The 19200-nt window shown below is 38.5% G+C and overlaps 2 protein-coding genes across 2 annotated transcripts in view; one reads left to right on the forward strand and one right to left on the reverse strand.

The window, feature by feature from the left end:
- Positions 1-1321: 1321 nt before the first annotated feature.
- Positions 1322-16040, forward strand: LOC122068077 (rhomboid-like protein 20). The gene is made up of 6 exons (XM_042631925.1): positions 1322-1447; positions 3914-3989; positions 11201-11349; positions 11447-11548; positions 15063-15188; positions 15517-16040. The coding sequence occupies exons 1-6, from the start codon at positions 1322-1324 to the stop codon at positions 15685-15687; spliced, it is 750 nt and encodes a 249-aa protein (XP_042487859.1). The 3' UTR covers positions 15688-16040.
- A 1708-nt stretch (positions 16041-17748) lies between these two features.
- The window catches only part of LOC122068071 (dual specificity protein phosphatase 12-like), a 6220-nt gene continuing 4768 nt past the window's right edge, over positions 17749-19200 (reverse strand). Inside the window, exon 7 of the mRNA XM_042631919.1 lies at positions 17749-18361. Coding sequence (XP_042487853.1) covers positions 18207-18361 — 155 coding nt within the window. The 3' untranslated portion in view covers positions 17749-18206. The remainder of the gene's footprint in view (positions 18362-19200) is intronic.

The following is a 19200-nucleotide window of genomic DNA, read 5'->3' on the forward strand; positions in this document are numbered from 1 at the left end:
ATCAAAGTTAAGCTTGAGAATTCTTAATAGGGGAAAGAGTCCACCTGCTACTGTATCTGAGGTAACTAGGTTGAAGAGAAGACAACCTTTAGGCCAATGCCTAATTATGCTGTCAACAGAATCCTGTGAAACACCAAGTAAAAGCCCAACTAGCTGGACCCAACATGGTAATGTCTACAACTTTTTGCGAGGTTCCCACCCAACCTCATGAACATTCTATTAACTCTAAAATCCACCAGGTCATCAATCCCCCAATTGGTGGGTTTAAAATTGAAACCTTCGTAATGCATGTATTCAATTCATATAGAGCAATTCGAGCAGGATCACTTTCTTGGGAATATCAGTCAAAGCAATAACAATTATAGTGGAACATCTTTCACAATCCCTAGTGATGCAGATACGGCTGCCCTTTCTTGGTTGGACCAGCATGACCGGCTTTGGAAGCCAAGAGCCAAGAAGAACCGGTCCAGCCCAGGGTTGGAAATAAAATTAGTAGTTTACTTAGTATTTTATTTCACGCTTTTATTTTTCAGACTTGAACGTAGGAGTAGGATTTACTTCCTTGCTTTGGTTTCCTTTTTATAGTTGTTTCCTAGTTTAGGCTAGTTTCCATTTCAGTTAAGTTTCTAATTTCATATTCCTATTTTCCTATATATTGGCTGTAATCGATTGAAGATTTAGAGAGTGATTTTGATTATTGAATGAATGTGTTGAGTGTGATTCTCCTTTTTCCCCCTCTCTACTCTGATTTCCCCTCTCTTCCCTAAATTTCTCCATCAATGTTTCCACTTGAAGCTTAAGTAAGTGTTTGTGTTTTTCCGCCTAGATTATTATTGCTTTTTGCTACTTTGTTTATTAGTCTCATTTTATTTTGCATGCTTAATCTTGTTTGCTGAGTTTCTTTTGTCCTATCTATCCAAGTCCCTTGAGTTAACCCTACCTAGTTAGTTAATCTTATAGGAAACCTAGTCACCTAGGAACTCCCTACATCATCTTGGTATCAGAGCAAATTTCCTGTCAACTCGTTTACCTATGGTTGCTTACATCACCCCCTCATCTGAACAATGGACTTGGTTGCTTCAACAGAGCGAAGAAATCTTAAGAACCCTCCAAGGTAACTAGGCTGTACAGGAAGCACAAGTTGTTACCCTCCAGGACATTAACGCAAGGCTTGATGCCCTAGAGGCACGTATTCAGAAACCCGGTGGACAGCAAGGTCATGTTACTCATGACATTGTGACGACACCTCGAGAACCGTGCCCCCAATCTAGAGACCATTACATCAAGTTTTGTTAATGTTGAAGATGAACGGGACGACCTGATGGAGGATGTTTTTGAAGAACTGATTGATGGCCCGATCTCATTTGTGAAGCCCCATCATCCGATTCCGATCAAGGTCATATCATTTGTTGGCGATGATCAGAAGATTGTGACCGTTGATCGCGAGGTGTGCTGGATCTTTACCCCTTTGGAGCCATTGATCGAGGATGTTGATCGAGTGTTGTTGATTCTCTCCTATAAAACTCGTGGACGAGTTTTTCTAAACAATAGGGGAGTTAATGTAGCAGCACTCCGATGGATCGACCCAAGCCTGCTCCAAAACCCGGATCAAGATCCAGATCCAATTTGGGCTCCAAGTTACTAATTTGGATTCCAAGTTTAATAGAATATTTAGGATTTTATTTTTATTTGAGAATATTTGTTCCCTATTTGAGACCTTAGTTGTTTCTTTATTTTGTTAGCTTAGGTGTAGGAGATTTTATTTCTATCTTAGTTTTTTATTTTAATTAGAAGGTATTTAATTTTATTTTATTATATATTCGACATGTAATTCATGGGAAGAACAGTTGATTATTGAAGAAAAATTAAACTTGAGAATTGCCTATGTGGCTGCCTCTCTCTCTCTTTTCTCACTCTCGTCCTCTCTCTTTCTCGACTCTCTCTCTTATCTCGACTTTCATCTCCCTCCCAACCCCCCTTCTTCTCTTTCTTCCTCTTCCCCTTCTTGCGTGCGACTTCTCTTTCTCCCCCCCTCCCTTATTCTCTCCTGCCCTATGAGACTCCTTCCCCCTTCTCTTTCTTCGACCTCTCCCTTGCTTCTTTTCTGTTCTGTATTTTCTGCTTCTTTGAGAGTTATTACAGGCCTATTTGAAGCTCAGAAGATCAGCCATCAAGCAGCCTTGAAGAACAGCCAAGAGGGGAAATCGACATCAGCTTGTTAGGGTTTGAGGAGTTTGGATCGAGCTCCAGATCTCACAGATCTGAATCCTAAATCCCTAAGCGCTTTGAGACTCATCCTACCCCACAAAAGTGACACTGTTTCTGGGCGACAGCTGCTGCCCTAATCAAGTGGATCGATCTTTCTCTCTATCGATCTGTTTGAGCTGAGATTATGAGCAAAGGAAGCCCCCTTCTAGGCGACCAAAACTCTAGAGTTTCAGCCCCAAAGAAGATCCCTACTGTGAGAGTTTAACCTGCAACCGTAACCAAAACTATGCCCACCGCCCCTTTTGATTCTAGGAGTTAAATCTGAACTTAATATCTGATATTGGGGGTTTATTTTGGTGGGGTTAATAGAGCTGGGAGATACGATCCTATGCTTGCAATGTCAGCCTCATCTGATCAGAATTGAAGGAGTTCTTATCATTCAAAAAACCTAGCCTTCCGCTGGTTTCTGGTTTCAACGTAAGGAAGAAGAGGACTTCTTCTCTATAAGATATTTGCTTCTTTTTTTTTGTTGAAGTTCCAGTTATGGCCTTGCACTTTTGGTTTAACCTCCCATTATCCATATTCTATCTTTGCTTCCCAGATCACCCTTTACCCTACATTAGACACCCTTTTGCTCCTTGCTTCTCTTCTAAGTGAACCCCAAGGAAATTACCAAATTTGCCACTGGGTTGCTTAAATCTTTTAAGTGGGCCCACACCCATCCTAGTTGGATTGCTTGGGGCCCACCGGCCCCCCCCATTACATATACAGCTTAATAATTCTGTCTATTTCTCACTGATCCTTTTCCTTTCAAGCTGTAACATTATACTTAAAATTAATGTTATTTTAAAATACTGTTATCATATTTCTCCAGTTTTGGTCATTAAACCCCACTTTAAATTCTCCAAGTCTCCGCTTCTATTTATCTCCCCTGTTTTTGTTTATTCTCTACACGTTAACATACCCATCGCACCTTCAATAGCTCCACTAAATTATTATTTACTGGCCTGAAAATCATTGGTCCTGTAGCTGGAGTTGCTGCCCTATTAACTTAGTAAACACTAAGTTACAGCATTGGGTTCTCGTCCCTGTTTACCTTGAACTTCTCCCTTTTGACTTTTGAAGTAAGTCTAACAATTACTTTTTTGAGGTCCTAAATGGGGTCCCTCCTTGCGTCTTTGATCTTCTAGATTTTATTATACACTGGACCCCACACATGAACTTTTAAATGGTCAAAACTAAGTGATCAACAGGCTACTAGCTCCCAATAAATGCATGGTTCATTTGGTCCATGCCCCAAAACTTCTATGCTTCCTCAGTTGATACTTTGGTAAGACTGCCTCATGCCCATTGTGCTAGTTCTGACCCTTCCACTCTGACTCGTTTGTGACCAGGATAAAATTTCTGGGTAAATTATTTATTTATAGTTCACTTGGATGCATTCTTTCAATTAGTAGGGCATATCCAATGTTATTTCCACTTTTCATAGTATCTGTGCTTTGTATTGATGCATGATAAACTTCCAAAGTCAGATGCTTTTTTGTTGATAAGTGGCAACTTCAAATTAGTTTATTTGATCTTGAATCTGTTACAATATTGTGTGTTGATACAGACTCAATTCTCAATTGATATATTAGTTGTTCTTTATACTCTTTTAGTGAGGAATCATTATAGTTATTGCCAGGTTGGTTAACTTATTCTTGTATTATCGCAGGTCTTTATCTTGTTCTCCATGATAGTCTCATTGCTTTATGAGGGCCTACTATTGTTTCTCCTAAAAGGTACTCATTGTTTTTAAATTTCAAAATGCTGTGTATCTTTCTTGCTACACTGGGGCACTATTATTGTCTCTTACTTTTCAGTTTTTATAGGAATCTCCTTCTAGTTTCTAAATTTTTTTGTTCATCGTTGCATTCTCTGTATCTTTCTACAATACTTTACATTTATTTGAAATTGAAATTGATTGCAGTTCTTCAATGTTTTAGATGTTCTGATTATGGATCTATTTAACAAGTTGGTGGTAGGAGATTGTTCTACAGTTTTAGGTGGGTTAGTACTTTGTAGTAGGGGGTGCAAGAGGCCCGGCTTTTTAAAATTCCAGCCCAATCCTAGGTCCTAACCCTGAGGTCAGGATGGGATATCTCAGCCCATCCTAGCCCAGCCCAGCCCAGGCCGGCCCAGATTGACCTTGATTTGGGCCGGTCTGGGCCAGGTTGGCCCTGATTGACCTTTGATTAGGCCGGGACTGGGCTGGCTTGGCCTTAATTGAGCCTGATTAGAGTATATTGGTAATTCACTCACTGATCAATTTTTTCCTTGATTTTCTATGAGGTATCCACAAGAAAACGTAGATATGTTTTGAAGGAATGAGATTTAAGGGCCCTCAAATATGATTAGTAGCAAGGGTGGTAATGATCCAATGAACCAAATAAGTCTATACAACATTAAATTCTCTCTCTCTCTCTCTCTCTCTCTCTCTCTCTCTCTCTCTCTTTAAATCCTAGCAATACCAAAATCCTCCTACTATTTTAACATACTCATATCTCAAACCATTGGGAAGAATTGGTAAAACAATTTGAACAGACTACCGATCAAGCCCACGCCCATCTGCATCCACATGAAAAAACAATCGTACCTCTAAAGAGACGAAAAAAGGATTTTCCTGTCTTTAAAAGAACTGAAACACACAACATAATTACAACCCAGGAGACCAGGAGGTCATTAAACAACACAAACACATAAGAACACAAATCTATCTGCAGTGGGCAAACTAAAAGCTCATAACGCTAGGTTGTGAACACAAAATTACCTGATGATTGGTCATTTGGCAGCATCACAAAGAGTGAGAAAAATCAATATCAAACTAGGGAAAGAAACCTAGGCAGCCATTCCACCGAATGATCCTAAAAGGAGCAGACCTAGCAACCGAGGGAATAATACATGACGGACAACTTTGGGGCATAGTTTTTAAGGCACTGCTAAGGCAACGCACTGATGCGGTCTAGAGATGGTAAGGCAGTGCACCGCCTTATGTGAAGTGGCACCTTATGGGGTTTTTTTTTTTTCTTTCTTAAACACATTTTAAAATTACTTGATGAAGATTCCAAATATAGATTTTTTATTGGTAGGTTTATGGTTTTGTTAACACTTGAGATGTATGGGATCAGCTTTACTCCACCAAAAATAACCAAAACAAACAAAACAATAACACAATTCACAAACAGGGTTTGGATTTTGTCAAGGGTTTTAAGAAAGGACTTTAAGAAAGAATCAAGGAACAAGGAAGAAGGAAGAACCACTGATCCAGGCGACCATTTTGCTCCGGCAGCAGTGAGCTTGCTCCGGCAACGGTGAGCTTTATTTTTCTTTGACAGGAGTAGAAATATAGTGGATGACCTTAGGGCTTAGGCACTTATTTTGGCATTATAGAGGTAAGTATAATAAATACTTGTATTTTTTATGTCTTCTTTTCTTTATATTTATAATTTTGTTTCATAATTATGTATTTATTATATGTTAATATGATTGATGAAGATGAACTTAGTTTATTCACTTTATTGATTTGTTTTCTTGATGAATATCTTACATTGGTAATAGGAACATTTATGAACATTTATTGATTAATATGTATTCATATTAATATGTTAATATAAACATTTAATATTTATTTAACATATGAGTAATAGGATTCAACTAGGATTTGAGCCAAATAGATTAGTTTTATAAAAAAATTACACAGGAACGCTTTAGTCGATAAGGCAACGCTTTATGCCCGCCTTATCGCTAAGGCGCTCCGAAAGACCCTCAAACGCCTCCGTCGCCTTACCGTCTTAAAAACTATGCTTTGGGGTTTATACTAATAATTAATAATATATACCATAACATACAGAAGGAAGGAATCAAAGACCTTTGCCTTACTCAGAAGAGTTGTAGGAATCTAAAGAGTCGCTGATAAGTGATATACAGAAACGAATGATAACAAGTTTGAAGATTTCTGGGGTTAAACTCAGAGTTGGGCCAGCTTAGATCAGGGACGCCACCTCACATGTTAGAGTGATGCAGTGAGTGCAGCACCATGGCCAAAAATGAGGACTTTAGTCGCACATGGCCGGGTAGTGCGCAGCTGCTTCTTTGTTCCAGATTTGTTTATGCCACTGAAACAAAGGGCCATGAGCTCTTTTATTCTCCCAAGCATTGGCAGTAGAGAACTTACCTGAGGAATTGAGAGTCCAGCAAAGAATGTCTTCCTTATTAGGATCATGATCTTAATGAGGTGCGGGGCTTTGTATCTGACATTCATTGTGTCCTGGCATTTTTGTGCAATAAACCCCTCCGGCCGAAGACGAAGGGCCTCTCCACCCTGAAGCTCAGGGTTTTGGGTTGGACGCCATCAAATGGTAACAGAGCGGGTGTCCATGCACCGAACTTGTTTTGGGGGGTGGGTGGGTGGCCCAAAGCTGGGGGGAGTTGGTGCATTGAGTGCAACTCCATGGCCAGGAATTGGGGGGTTTAGTCCCACATCAGTTGGGTAGTTGCTGGGATTATGACCCTAGGAAGGGCCTCTCCACCCTGAAGCTCGGGCTTTGGGGTTCCATTCCAAAGGTGTGATCTTCCTCTCTTGGGAGATTTATAAGAAGTGCAATCTAACATTATTTCGTATCAGAGCCAATGTAGAGAAGACAGAGTTGAAGGTTGCTGAATTACACTTCCTGCAAAAGGATGATCATGCAAGTTTGATTCGACAACTCCACCAAACTCGTGGACGATTTTTTTTTTTTTCCTAGATGGGGAGAGTTGATGTGGATTTGGTCATGTACCTTGTCCATGAATTGGACTGCATTCAGCCACATTGAAAGGTGATCGACCAGCTGTATTTTTGAAGGCAAAGACCATCGAACAAGGAAGAGATCATGGCCAGCTCATATGGAAGATATTTTCCAGATTTTGGGGTGGGCCCCATGGTCATTGCATGAAGATTATCTTTCCAAGGGGTTGAGCTGTCAGGGAGATAATTTTGGGCTGTCAAGGAGGTGATATTGGATTCAGTTTTGTCCATGCGTGGAGGACTGTTATGGCTACTATAGTTAGTTTATTAGCTTTATTTTGTTAGGCAAATATTTATTTTCCTATTTAATTGTAACTAGAACTTAAGAGTTTTATTTTATTAGGTTTCTAAGTGATAAGGGAAAAGAATCTAATCACGATTTGGGCAGGCCTCTTTAGGCCACGCACGTAATTCCTTTCCAGTTTGTACTTGCAATATTATAAATAAAGAAGGGGTTATTTAGCCTCCAACGATTTGATGAATGAGAAAACTGGTTGTTAACCATGAATGTGAGTTGGGAGACTTTCCAAGCTGTGAGATGCAGTGAGGTGAGAGACCTCGTGGGTGAGATTAAGGGAAGAGTGACAGACTCAAGCCATCCTATCCTTCTTCCTATCTTCTATTTTTCTCCTATTTTTTTGGTGAGAAATCTGTGTCCTGAATCTACTGCAGTCTGAAATCCATTTGAATATTTAATTTGGTAGTTGATATCCCTGTTTGATTGCTGAGAAGTGCCACTGGAATTGTTGATCAACAGAACACTAAAACAGTGCATGCAATTGGGTTTCTTGAAGAGAATTCTGCTGAAAGATCCTCCTGTAGAATTGGTTGCAGCTTAGCTATTCTACATTACCCCTCTTCAAAAAGTTTTAACTATTTTTTAGGCAACCATTGCTCGAACCAAAGAAAAAAAAAATCCTTAGCATCAGATGTTCTGATCAGCTGTTATCAAAACTTATCTATTTTGGGACAACAAAAGGAATGACAGCAGCCATGGTGGAAGAATGATTAAAGTCTTCAAGAAACCCAAAAAATTTGCGGAAATCACAGAAGGAGCTTTGGGAGATTTTTCTTAGGCAAGAAAACTTGCTATAGGAAATCCTAACAAGCTCAACTCCTTGCAATCCATCATCCAAGAACATGAGTTGTTTACCATTTGAAATCTTCCGACACCACCAATTGCTTCACCCAATAAAGGGGCTGCCACTACCTTTGGTCTTCACATGGGTATTCAAACCTGCACCATGAAACTTGATTTTCTGTGCTTTGACAACAATGACCCACCCCATTGGATGGCTGTTTAGGGCCAGGCAATTTTTTTCTGATCACCAAATTCCACCTGAATATTGGCTCACGATTGTTTCTTTCCAAGAGGATGGTTAATCATTACATTGCAATGGTAGCACTGGAACCTTGAATTAGTTAGCAGAAGCACTCGAATCATTTTTCGGTCCTGAGTGATGTGAGGACTACCGTGGAAAATTATCTAAGCTTAGGTAAACTGCTACTGTCAACGAGTACTAGGTAAGGGTGTCAATCAGGACGGTTCCTGATATTCGGGATGGGTCTATACCGGTATCGGTACCAAAGGTGTCAATCCCAGTACCGTCCCGTTTGATTAACGGGACCAAACCTGGGTCCCAGTTCTGATTAGTAAGTGGACGGGACAATACTGCTTCCTCAACGGTTCTAGGCATTGCAGAATAGGGAGAAGAACTTCAATGGTTCCTTATGAGATGGTTCAATTATCTTTGTTGTGGATCTTTTCATTATCATGAAATCTAAGATGTCACTTACTTTAGAAAACAAATTAGATTCAAAACCATGATGAATTTCATGGTTTTACTTCATACTCTCTGAGATCACATCTAAACTTCTCAAAATAACAATTAATAGTTAATGATGACCAAATAAACAAGCCTTGATATAGTTTTAATGTCATCACTAAACAAGTTTATAGCAACAGAACTAAAGGTCCATCAACTGAAACCTCCATAAGAGAAAAGATCACCAAAGTCTTAAAGCTTGAATACATCAAACTATAGTCGTAAAACTTGAATACAAGAACATGAAGTATGCCCCTTTGAAACGGTACTGGTGGTTCTGGTATCATCCGGTACAAAACCAGTATTTCGGTACTGGTACCGTTGGGAATCCCATCCAATTTATTTTTTGGTACCAAAATCAGATCCCAGTACCGTCCCATTTTCCAGTACTAGGATTTTGTGGGTCAGTTCTGGGACGTTTCCCCGTTCTGGTCCGAAATTGACACCCTTAGTACTAGGTTGAGTTATAGCGTTTCTCAAGTCTCAACTAAAGTCAAGGGTCTCTCGGAAGCATATTTGGTGTAATTACTTCTAAAGTGGGCTCCAGGTTGAAATTAGGTGTCTGTTCAAACGCTCTTCCCGACAATGCTCACCATGGCCATCAGTCTTTGCCATCTACAAGGGGAGCAAATCAATGTGCAAGATGTAATGCAATCACCTTGGGACTGAGTTCTTCGGGCAGTAAGACTTCGGTCCCTACTATCAAAAAGTTGTCATCAATGGAGAGAGAGAGAGAGAGAGAAATTGCGGCAATGGTCGTTGGAAAAGAGGGGTAATGAGCGGTAGACAAAAACCCTAAATGAGGAGAGGAGAGAGGGAGAATCCAAAACTTGATTTTGTGTAATTTTATATATATATATATATATTTAAATATACAGGGTCGTGCTAGGGCTGTGTGGGGCTTAGACCAAGGCCTTAGCCCATGCCTGGCCCAGCTTGACCTCGGGCTTGGAAATCCAAACCAGGCCTGCCCTGCAAGCTGAAAAGCGTAGCCTAGGTCATGCCCAGGCTTGGGGCTGGCTTGGGTTTGCTGGGCCAAACTTGTACCGCTAGTTAGTAGCCTTTTCAGTCTTGGAACTTGTACCGCTAGTTAGTAGCCTTTTCAGTCTTGGAGTGGTCCAATTTTGATAAGTGAGGTGTGGAACTTATCTAAAAAATTTAACATGTCTTTGGACACCAAGATTGATCATCTCCTTAGCAAGAAGTATGACTTGGAAGTGTCTGTATAGTGGGCTTGCATTTCCAAGCGTGTGCTTTTTCATCTTTATGATCCCTTATCCATCTCGTGCTTTCGTAAATTTTCCCTCCTTTTTCCTTTAGAAAGAATTATCATCTATGATAAAAAAAAAAGTACTGGATTTATGTTATGGACCATTTTTGTATTTATTCTCTTGTATGTTTATTTAGGCAAAAGGTTCTTTGCAAGATTCACATAGAAGACCTTCCAATATGGCCACCTAGTTTTTGTCATGTGGACTGGTGATGTGGCAATCCCACTCGTTGGGTATATAGGGTACTATCTGGATTCACCACTTAGAAAATTTTCATAGCCCAATTCTAAGCTGTCCACTTTTTTTTTTCAACCATTTTCCTTTTCCCAAATGTTTGATTTTGTAATGCCTTTTAAAAACCTTATTTCACAACATGGTCAACTCCATTAAGGCTGAAAGTTGACATTTGAGCCAGGGAGCCTTGGCCTTAACTGGCTACAGTATTGGGGCCCCGCTTGATCTGCCATTTGGCAGATATTAGGTCTGTATCTGTGGTCCTTGCAGAAAGCAAAGCCCATTGTTTAGTGCATTCTATTGAATATCCATGAAGTTTCAGGATTTGGATAATTATATAGTGATGCTTTAATGAGTAAAGTAATTGAAAATGCTGCGTATGTTGATGGGCCTACAATCCAAGATCCAGTGTTCAAGTATTATACAAAGTGGAGTGGACTTTCAACTGGCTTTGAGGTGGCAGCATTTTCCATCAATTTTATGTCAGTATCATGGTACTCTTTGGGAAAATATCTTCTCTATTAAGGTTAATATTGACATCCAGCAATCATATAGTGTACCAATATATAGTAATTCTTAGAACGCAATTATTAAAAGTAGCAAAAGCTGAAACAGCTGCAAGCAACACATTGCTGGGAGTAGTTTTATTCACTTTGTCATTCGGTAACACCCATTTCTTTGCCAATCATGTTATTGTAAGTATGAATTATATTTAAGGCTTTTCACACACTGATATGATCTTGATGTGGAAACTTGCACATTGCCACACTCTTCAGCTTTTGTTGTTGTCATTCAGTTGTTAACTAGTAATTCATTTTGGTTTTATGTTTCTGCAGATCCGTCTAAAGTGCTAGTATCTGGGCCCTATGGTCTTATATTTTCTTCGTTTGTGCCATTTTTCTTTGACATTCCCATTTCAACACGGTTTCGTATATTTGGCATTCACTTCTCTGATAAGTCATTCATATATTTAGCTGGTCTTCAGGTGAACAATTATCTGTTTGTCAGACACCATACTTGAACGAACTATTTCTTACAAATTCCTATTTTCGTGGTATCAAAACTGACTTGTAATCATGCAGCTGCTTTTCTCATCTTGGAAGAGGTCTATCTTACCAGGCTTGGGTGGCATTCTCGCTGGCTTCCTTTATCGCATGAATCTTTTTCGTATTCGCAGAATGAAGGTTAATTTTGTTTTACCATTCTGCTTTTTGTGCTTAATGTTGATAGGTTGGTATCATGATTTGTATTCTTACTGCTTTTTTTTTATTTTGGGGTTTATTTGTCATGTGGGCCAACATGGGAATACTTGTGGGTCCAGATGACAACAGCATATTGAAGAGAAAACCGGTCTATTGGTAGTGGCAGTTCTTGGATGGTCTTTTGAGTTATTTGTTTGCTTACTTTCATTTATCCTATTTTAAAAAATGAGGGATGTTTGTAGTCTTGAATCTTGATTCAATCTTGGGTCCGGTCTTTTTATTTTTATTTTTTTATATTTAATATATTATTATTATTATTATTTATTTATTTTTGGTTTTGGAAAGTTTTTTAAATTGTAAATTACATTCCCAAAAATGATAGTACGTGGTCCTTTTGTTTTATTAGGTAAGGTTCATCAGAAAAAGAGCAAGAGTTATAAACTCTCTATTTCATGTGCTTGGAATAAATAAAACAATTTTCTCTTTGGTTTTCTTATTTCATTTAGTTTCTCTTAATTCACAGGAAATTGTCTCTCTTTTTATTTATTTATTTTTTTGTGCTCATTCAACTAGACCCTATTTCATGCAGCCTTTTAGTTGTCATCATTGTTCTCGTGTCAATTATTTGAGTACCTCTTATTACATAATATCTTCTTGAAAGAATTATGTTTACTTCATCTTATGCTGGAGTTGTGAAAGGTGACATTATAAGTAGTCTGCAAGTTCATGGACTTGAAAGCCTGTCCTAGCTCAAACGGCAATCTTCCTGACATTCAGTATCATTTTGCTCCTTGAGCTGGCTGATACATGTCTTTTCCTTTGGTTCTTTGGTCTAATTGAAGTAAAGGTGGCTATTTGGTTGGGTCATGAGTTCATTGAGGGGTGGGATTGCCCACCTCAACGTTGGGAAAGCAGGTTTGATTGATAGTTCAGTGGATTGATTTGGGTCCTTGATGGTGAGAAAAGTCTTCCTAGGGGCAACCATAGCCTGGAAAAAATGTGTGTTGTGCAGTACAACTGTACAGGTGTATTGGATCAGGTCCTTGATGAGTTGGGTTGTAATGTAGACTAGGATAGATAAACTACAACTGCAGGATCTTTTTATCAGAAGAACAACCAATATCCAAAGTAGAAACAGCCAACCGATTACAAGTCTATAACAGCAACTCAAGATTAAAAGGGAAAGCCAAGTCTATAACAGCCAACCGATTACAGAACTGTTAAGAATCTGTGAACAGAATTAACAATAGATGATGGGGCCTTAACAAGGACTGTAAGAGGCCTAATCCCAGTTGATAATATGGTCCAACACCCAAAGAAACCAACAGAAATCAAGGCAAGTCTATTGATTTCAAATCAGGGTAGAATAGGTCACTAGAAGACAGAATTAGGGAGATTTCTAATATCTCTTGAACCCCTGGACAGAAAATGCTCCCCTTTGGGTCTAGTTCCCCTCTAGGTAGGGCCTAACTTCAATCAAAATTCATCCAAAACTGATGGCTGGTTAGGTCTGGGCAGGTTCTAATCTGGTCAGAACTGATAAGAAAACTGAATTTAATACCTGCAGAACTGATAAGAAAATTGAATTTAATACCTGTAGGAACTTGAACAGATCAGTAACGCTTTGCGTAGTTGAGAGAAGAAGAAGATATGCTAAGGAAGAGGACCTCTCGGGCTTTACACCGCAGAGAGTCAACTGGATCAAACACCAGTTCCATCAGCCTTGATAACACAAGACAACTCTTCATGGAGAAGACAATAGTAGTAGCCATTAATTTTTTTTTATCAAAATCAATCCAGCTTTAGGAGCCTCCTCTTCTTTATTTATAATGTTGATGGGGGAGGGAATTACAACATAGAAGGTTCTTTAAAGGATACCTTAATTTAGTCTCCTAATATAATACTTACTAAAAACTGAAATTAGAAACTAGCTGAAAAAGGAAACTAACTATTAATGACTTGAGTCAACTAATAATTTGACTCCTAAGAAAACAAAAATAAATTAAATTAAACTCAACTTAAAAGAAAACTAATGAAAAAGGAAACAAACTAGTAATCCCGTAGGAAACCTGAAAGCCCCTCTTTTAGACCCATAAAATTGGCCAATTACACTCCAAACCACATGGACTGAAGGCCCAACACATATACAACCCAACCCTAGACTTATTCCTAATAAGACAAGCCTAGTTTGGTGAAGAATCTGCATCAGGTTGGTTGTGCAATGCTTAACTCTAATCCAATTTGGATTCAAGTCTCTTGGTTTAGACAAGCGAGAGCCGAAAAACTGTTAGGCAGGGTTGGTGGATGGGGTCAGGAATTCCTTCCTTAAATTTATGTGTACTTTGTTTAATAATAACTCATTAAAACTCTAGTTTATTCTATAGGAAACTAATATTCACCAGGTTACTTGAGTTAGACCTGAACCTTTAAGTATGTTTTTCAAATGGGTTCTTAATACATTATTTTGGACACAAGTCAATCCTTAACCTGGTATCCCAATTTGGGTCTGGTCCCTACAACTTGGGCTTTATCCATCCGGTAGCCAGACACCAATTAAAAATTGGTTCAGATTAGGTAATGCATAACCTGGAAGAAACCAGGTGGTTGGTGTGCAGGTTTCGAGGTTTCAGTTTCAAGCCTGGTTCGTGAAACCCCATAATTTTGGTCGAATGGTTACTAGGCCCAAATTAGTTCCTAAAATTTATAGGAAACCCTATTTTAGGACCTTTAAACATAGTGGAATCCTTAGATTGTAAAAATATAGACCCAAAATGGTATTTTGGCTTTGGACCCTAGATTTGTAGTGCATGTTGTACGATGTTGTATACACAAAATTTAGTACTAGAACATACACAATGCAATTAAAACAACTAAAATACGATTTATGAATGAATAAACATAAAGTTAGAAACAATTTCATAATTATCAAATGTTATACATGGTTCATCACAAAGATATGAGAGTGATTTGGCCAAAAAATCACAAAATTGAGGTTTTCTGGGAAGTTTCCCTCTTTGGAGTTGAAACTAAAGAAACAATGCCGAAACTCAAAACATGGTCGAAATTTCATCAAAACTGCGAAATTTCGGTTGAAACCATGCATTTTAGACAATGGTTTTGATAAAAAAGATACTGTAATGTGAAACATAGTGAAAATTTTGCTGAAACTACGAAGTTTCGGCCGAAACATGCCAACGCTCCAGGTATCGCACTTGGTTTCATTTCTTCGACTTTTGTTGAAACCAAAATATTTTGTGTAGATCGAAAATTCGAACATTGTTGGTGGGTCAGTAATTGCTACCTGTGTAGAATTATTGAGGCTTTTTAACTTTAGCTCTAAACAAATTATATTCTGGAAGGTTTCCTTTCAAGCGAAATGAATATTCTGATTTTGGCAATGTTTAATTGTCGACAGTATATTCACACATTTTAATTTGGTAGATCTCATTTTGGCATTTCTTGATAAGTGGGACCTTTCATCTTTGGTTCTAAGCAGTTTCCCGAATTTGTCACATCATTCTTTTCACGACTGCAATGGCCCTCTGCTGGAGGTTCATCTCCTACGGCATCAAGTGGGAATATTATTGGAAACATGCCTTCTTACACTGGGCGCCCAGTGGAGGTAAGTTTTTTTTTTCTTTTTTTTTTTTTCGTTTTAGTTTTGCTTCAGATTTTTTCTAACAGCTTGTTTCTGCCTCCCCTCACCCCTCAAAGAAAAAAAGAAAAAAGGCCTCCAGCTTGTTTTCATAGATCTCATTCTTATGTGGAAACCAAGATGCAGATCTATGCATTTGTGTGAAAAACCTTATTAATAAAAAACTTATTAATTCTTATGTTTTTCATGGTTGGAATGTTGCAAGTTTTGGGTTATCAAATGGATTTTATAATTTCTTAAATATTAGAACTAATTATTAGATGTCTGTAACTTCCCCCACCCTCCTCACTTTCAGGGAAATTATCCTTCTGTACCTGTTGCATCCACTATGGAACCACCTGAGGACTCCATCGCTACTCTGGTCTCGATGGGGTTTGACAGACATGCAGCGAGGCAGGCTCTCGTGCAGGCTAGAAATGACATAAATGTTGCAACTAACATTCTCCTCGAAGCACAGGGCCATTGATTGAAGCCAGTGAAATTTTGCTACTAAACAAATGAAAAAAGGAAGCTGGATTTTGGTGAGGAACTGAAGATTAATCACTGCCTATTGATCCAGGGGGAAAATGGAAAATGTCGAGAAGACTTACCATCCACGTAGACCCAGATCAATCAAATCTGCTATCAGGAAAGCTGACAAGTCACTCATGGTACTGTTTTTCATTTTCTTGTTTCTTTGTCAAATTCCTCATCCTGAGCTGTTAGTTTCAAGATATTTAAATTATACACTAGTGGAACTCTCAGATTATGAGCCTCTGTACAATTTGCTAACAGTGTATTTGGGTTGCACATTAGTTAAATGCATTCATGCTTTGTATAGTTGCAGCTCCAAAAGAATGTGCAGCTGTGCCAATTATGGGTCACTGGTTCTGATATTTATTTGTGAGAAAAAAAGTTGTATTGTAGGTTTGGAATTTTCAATCTTAAGATGGAACTTCGTACATGACTCAAAAGGACATTTTGTAAAAATTACAAACAAACTGAAACAGGGGTGAAGCGAAACACGTATTGTCACAAAAAGTGGGGAAAAATTGAACCAAATTGAACCATTAATGATTGGTTTGGTTTTGACTAATGTTTAATAATTGGTTCAGTTTTGAGTTTCATATTGATGCGGATTAACCCATATCAGTTAGGATCGAACGATATTATTGTTATTTTTCTTTAAAAATCATTTTTTTTAAATGTTTTTATTCTTGGTCCATGCCATTACATTGATACAAGATCGATAAAAAAATTTGGTCAATTCGATATTGATTCCTCAAACTATGCTAACATTGTAGTAATCCTTCCTTTTATTTTTATAGAATTTAAAATTTTTTATTTCATTTTGAATATTGATGCATATTTAGGGAGAAGGTTTCCTACTACACGTTTCAATATAACTAAGTTTTTGTTACGTATCTACTCTTGTCACATTGTAAATTAGATTAAACAAAATATTTGTAAATAGGTAGACAAGATCCCCTATTCATACATCAATTTCAACTTGAACAAAATCATCATAAGGCAAAACAAAGCATAAAAGAATTACAAAAGATTCAGTATAGTTTAAGGACCAAGTTTCATACATAGTATTTATAGATATTCCCACACTTCTCTATCATTAGATGAGATTTCTAGAGGCATCAAACGACTTCCTCTAGTAGAGGGAATGATAATTATGATCCCAAATTCTCTACATTATGGATTGTAAAATAACATTTACCATAGTAAAATGCATGTTGACAATAATGAATGTTAATACATAAGATTTAATTTGAATTTAAAATTTGACACGTCATCTATCTAGATTATTTTTTAAATAATAGAAAAAATATAATAAAAGAAAAATTACAATGGCACAATGATTGATTTATAATTTTTTTTTTCATATCCAAACACAACCTTATCATAGGGATTTCTTCAGTTTTGAGTGTGGGCTCTGTTATAGACAACCTTTTGCCTATTTCTTCATCACACTCATGCCTCATCTCTCGTTACAGCTACGAGACTCAAAACTCAAATACTTCTCTCTCTCTCTCTCTCTCTCTCTCTCTCTCTCTCTCTCTCTCTCTCTCTCTCTCTCTCACACACACACACACACACACACATCCACACTCATGCCTCATCTCTCGTTGCTGTTTTATTTCTATCGAATATGATGAGGTGTGCGTGCGTGTGTGTGTGTGTGGTTGTGGTTTAGTGTCAAAAAGTTGTTTTGCAGCTTTAACGGGAAGCCATGGCTTGATAAGCCAATATTGTACTAAAAGCACTATTAGATATTCGCAATATTCCCAGTGTTTAAAGTTAGCCTAGCACTATAAAAAAATAAAAAAATAAAAAAGAGTTGGACTGAAAAAAGATTTGTTTTGCTAGTTGTGGGTAGGTGGTGAACTAGAAGTTCTTCCAACTTATTGATTGACACCAACCAACCCTAGATCCTTGCCCCAAGAAATAAATCAATACTTTTTGCTTGAGCTCCATCATGTCCTATTTACAACCCTGGTTACCCCAACCCAACCCAACCAGAAGATTTGAAAGGTTATTGCAGTACAATGGCGAAAGTAGTAAGCGCCATACCTCGTTGAATCAAAATTTTCACCGTGTCTTGACGTTACATTCCAACAGTTAGAATCACTTTCCAATTTTCAAAACACCAAAGAACCTGAATCAAGTAACTGGTTTGATTATTTAAGCACCAAAACCATACTACCTCGACTAGATGCTCGCATGACAATGTCTCATCAACCTGTAGTTAATAGTTGCAGCTATTCAAATATATCACCATCATACAAGAAGAAAAAAGCTCATAAAAAGGTGCTCGAGCCCTGACTCTCGGCTGTTTCTGACTATTGCAAAACTCAGGTTTTATTTCTGTAACTTGATTGCTGCATTTAGCCCTCCTCGATTTGGTGTGTATGAGGAATGTGCTAGGCTTGTCCTTGCTAACCTCAGTTGCTGCACAAAGCCATTACCCTCTGCTAATATTTTCCACAAGGGGTACTATACAGTGCTGATGTCTACTCTGCTTTTGTGAATCTGAAAGGCTGGAGTGATCCAGCTCCCACAGCTACACTGGATGCCTGACCAATTGAAGTAACCCAAACGAGCCTCACAATGGGCACATGACAGTTTGCCTTCCATCCCACCTTCTTCAACTGGTTGAGAAAAGAGAAATTCAAGAATTCACAAACCTCACATACATACATGAACATGACACAGATGCACATACTGCTAGTAAAAGTGTTTCACCTAACATACAAATGATAGGTTATCACCATAAAATCCATAAAAAAAATTTCTTCAGGAGTGAAAATATGAAAATTAGGGGTGTCAAAAAAGCCCGGTCAACCCAAACCAGCCCTAGCCCTCCCTGAGCTCGAACAGGGCTTGGGCTGAGATTTCAGCCCATAGGGTGGGTTAGGGTTGAGATTTTTAGGCCCGAGGCCGGGTTGGGTTGAGGCCTGGGTTCTCACCCAACCCAACCCAATCCAATCCAATCCAATCCAACCCAACCATGTTTATTAAGTATATAATCATACAAATATGCTAACAATTATTTGTAACAATTATTAATGAGTACTTATAGAAAAAGGTCTTTTGTTTTCCACAATCTACACATAAACGAAAACTTTGGTCTTTGGCCTTTGCAATGCATCAAGATCAAGCAACCAAGTAACCGATAGTATTGGGTTGGACTTGATTGGGTTAAACCCAACCCAATTAGGGTTCATCAGGGCTGGGTTGGGTTGGGCTAAACACGATAGGGTTGGGCCTGGGCTGAGATTATCCCAGCCCAACCTAGGGCTGAGCTGGGCTGGGCTTGGGTTGAATTAGAAAACCAGCCCAACCCGGCCCGTTGACACCCCTAATGAAAATCATTATATGACCAATACACTTGAGAGATTTGTCACAAATTTAACTTCCTAACCCCAGTAGGAGAGCTATAATGATGTATGGCATCCCGGGGGTCTTTTGGGGGGGGGGGGGGGGGGGG

This window comes from Macadamia integrifolia, unplaced genomic scaffold (assembly GCF_013358625.1).
Source record: "Macadamia integrifolia cultivar HAES 741 unplaced genomic scaffold, SCU_Mint_v3 scaffold337, whole genome shotgun sequence".
Classification (NCBI taxonomy): Eukaryota; Viridiplantae; Streptophyta; class Magnoliopsida; order Proteales; family Proteaceae; genus Macadamia; species Macadamia integrifolia.

Excerpts from the sequence above, each read along its gene's own strand:
- LOC122068077 (XM_042631925.1), top strand. The coding sequence starts at position 1,322 with ATGGAGGATGTTTTTGAAGAACTGATTGATGGCCCGATCTCATTTGTG. Across the intron at positions 1,448-3,913 it reads TTGTGACCGTTGATCGCGAG|TTATCGCAGGTCTTTATCTT; the intron begins GTGTGCTGGATC and ends CTTATTCTTGTA. Across the intron at positions 11,549-15,062 it reads TTCGTATTCGCAGAATGAAG|TTTCCCGAATTTGTCACATC; the intron begins GTTAATTTTGTT and ends GGTTCTAAGCAG.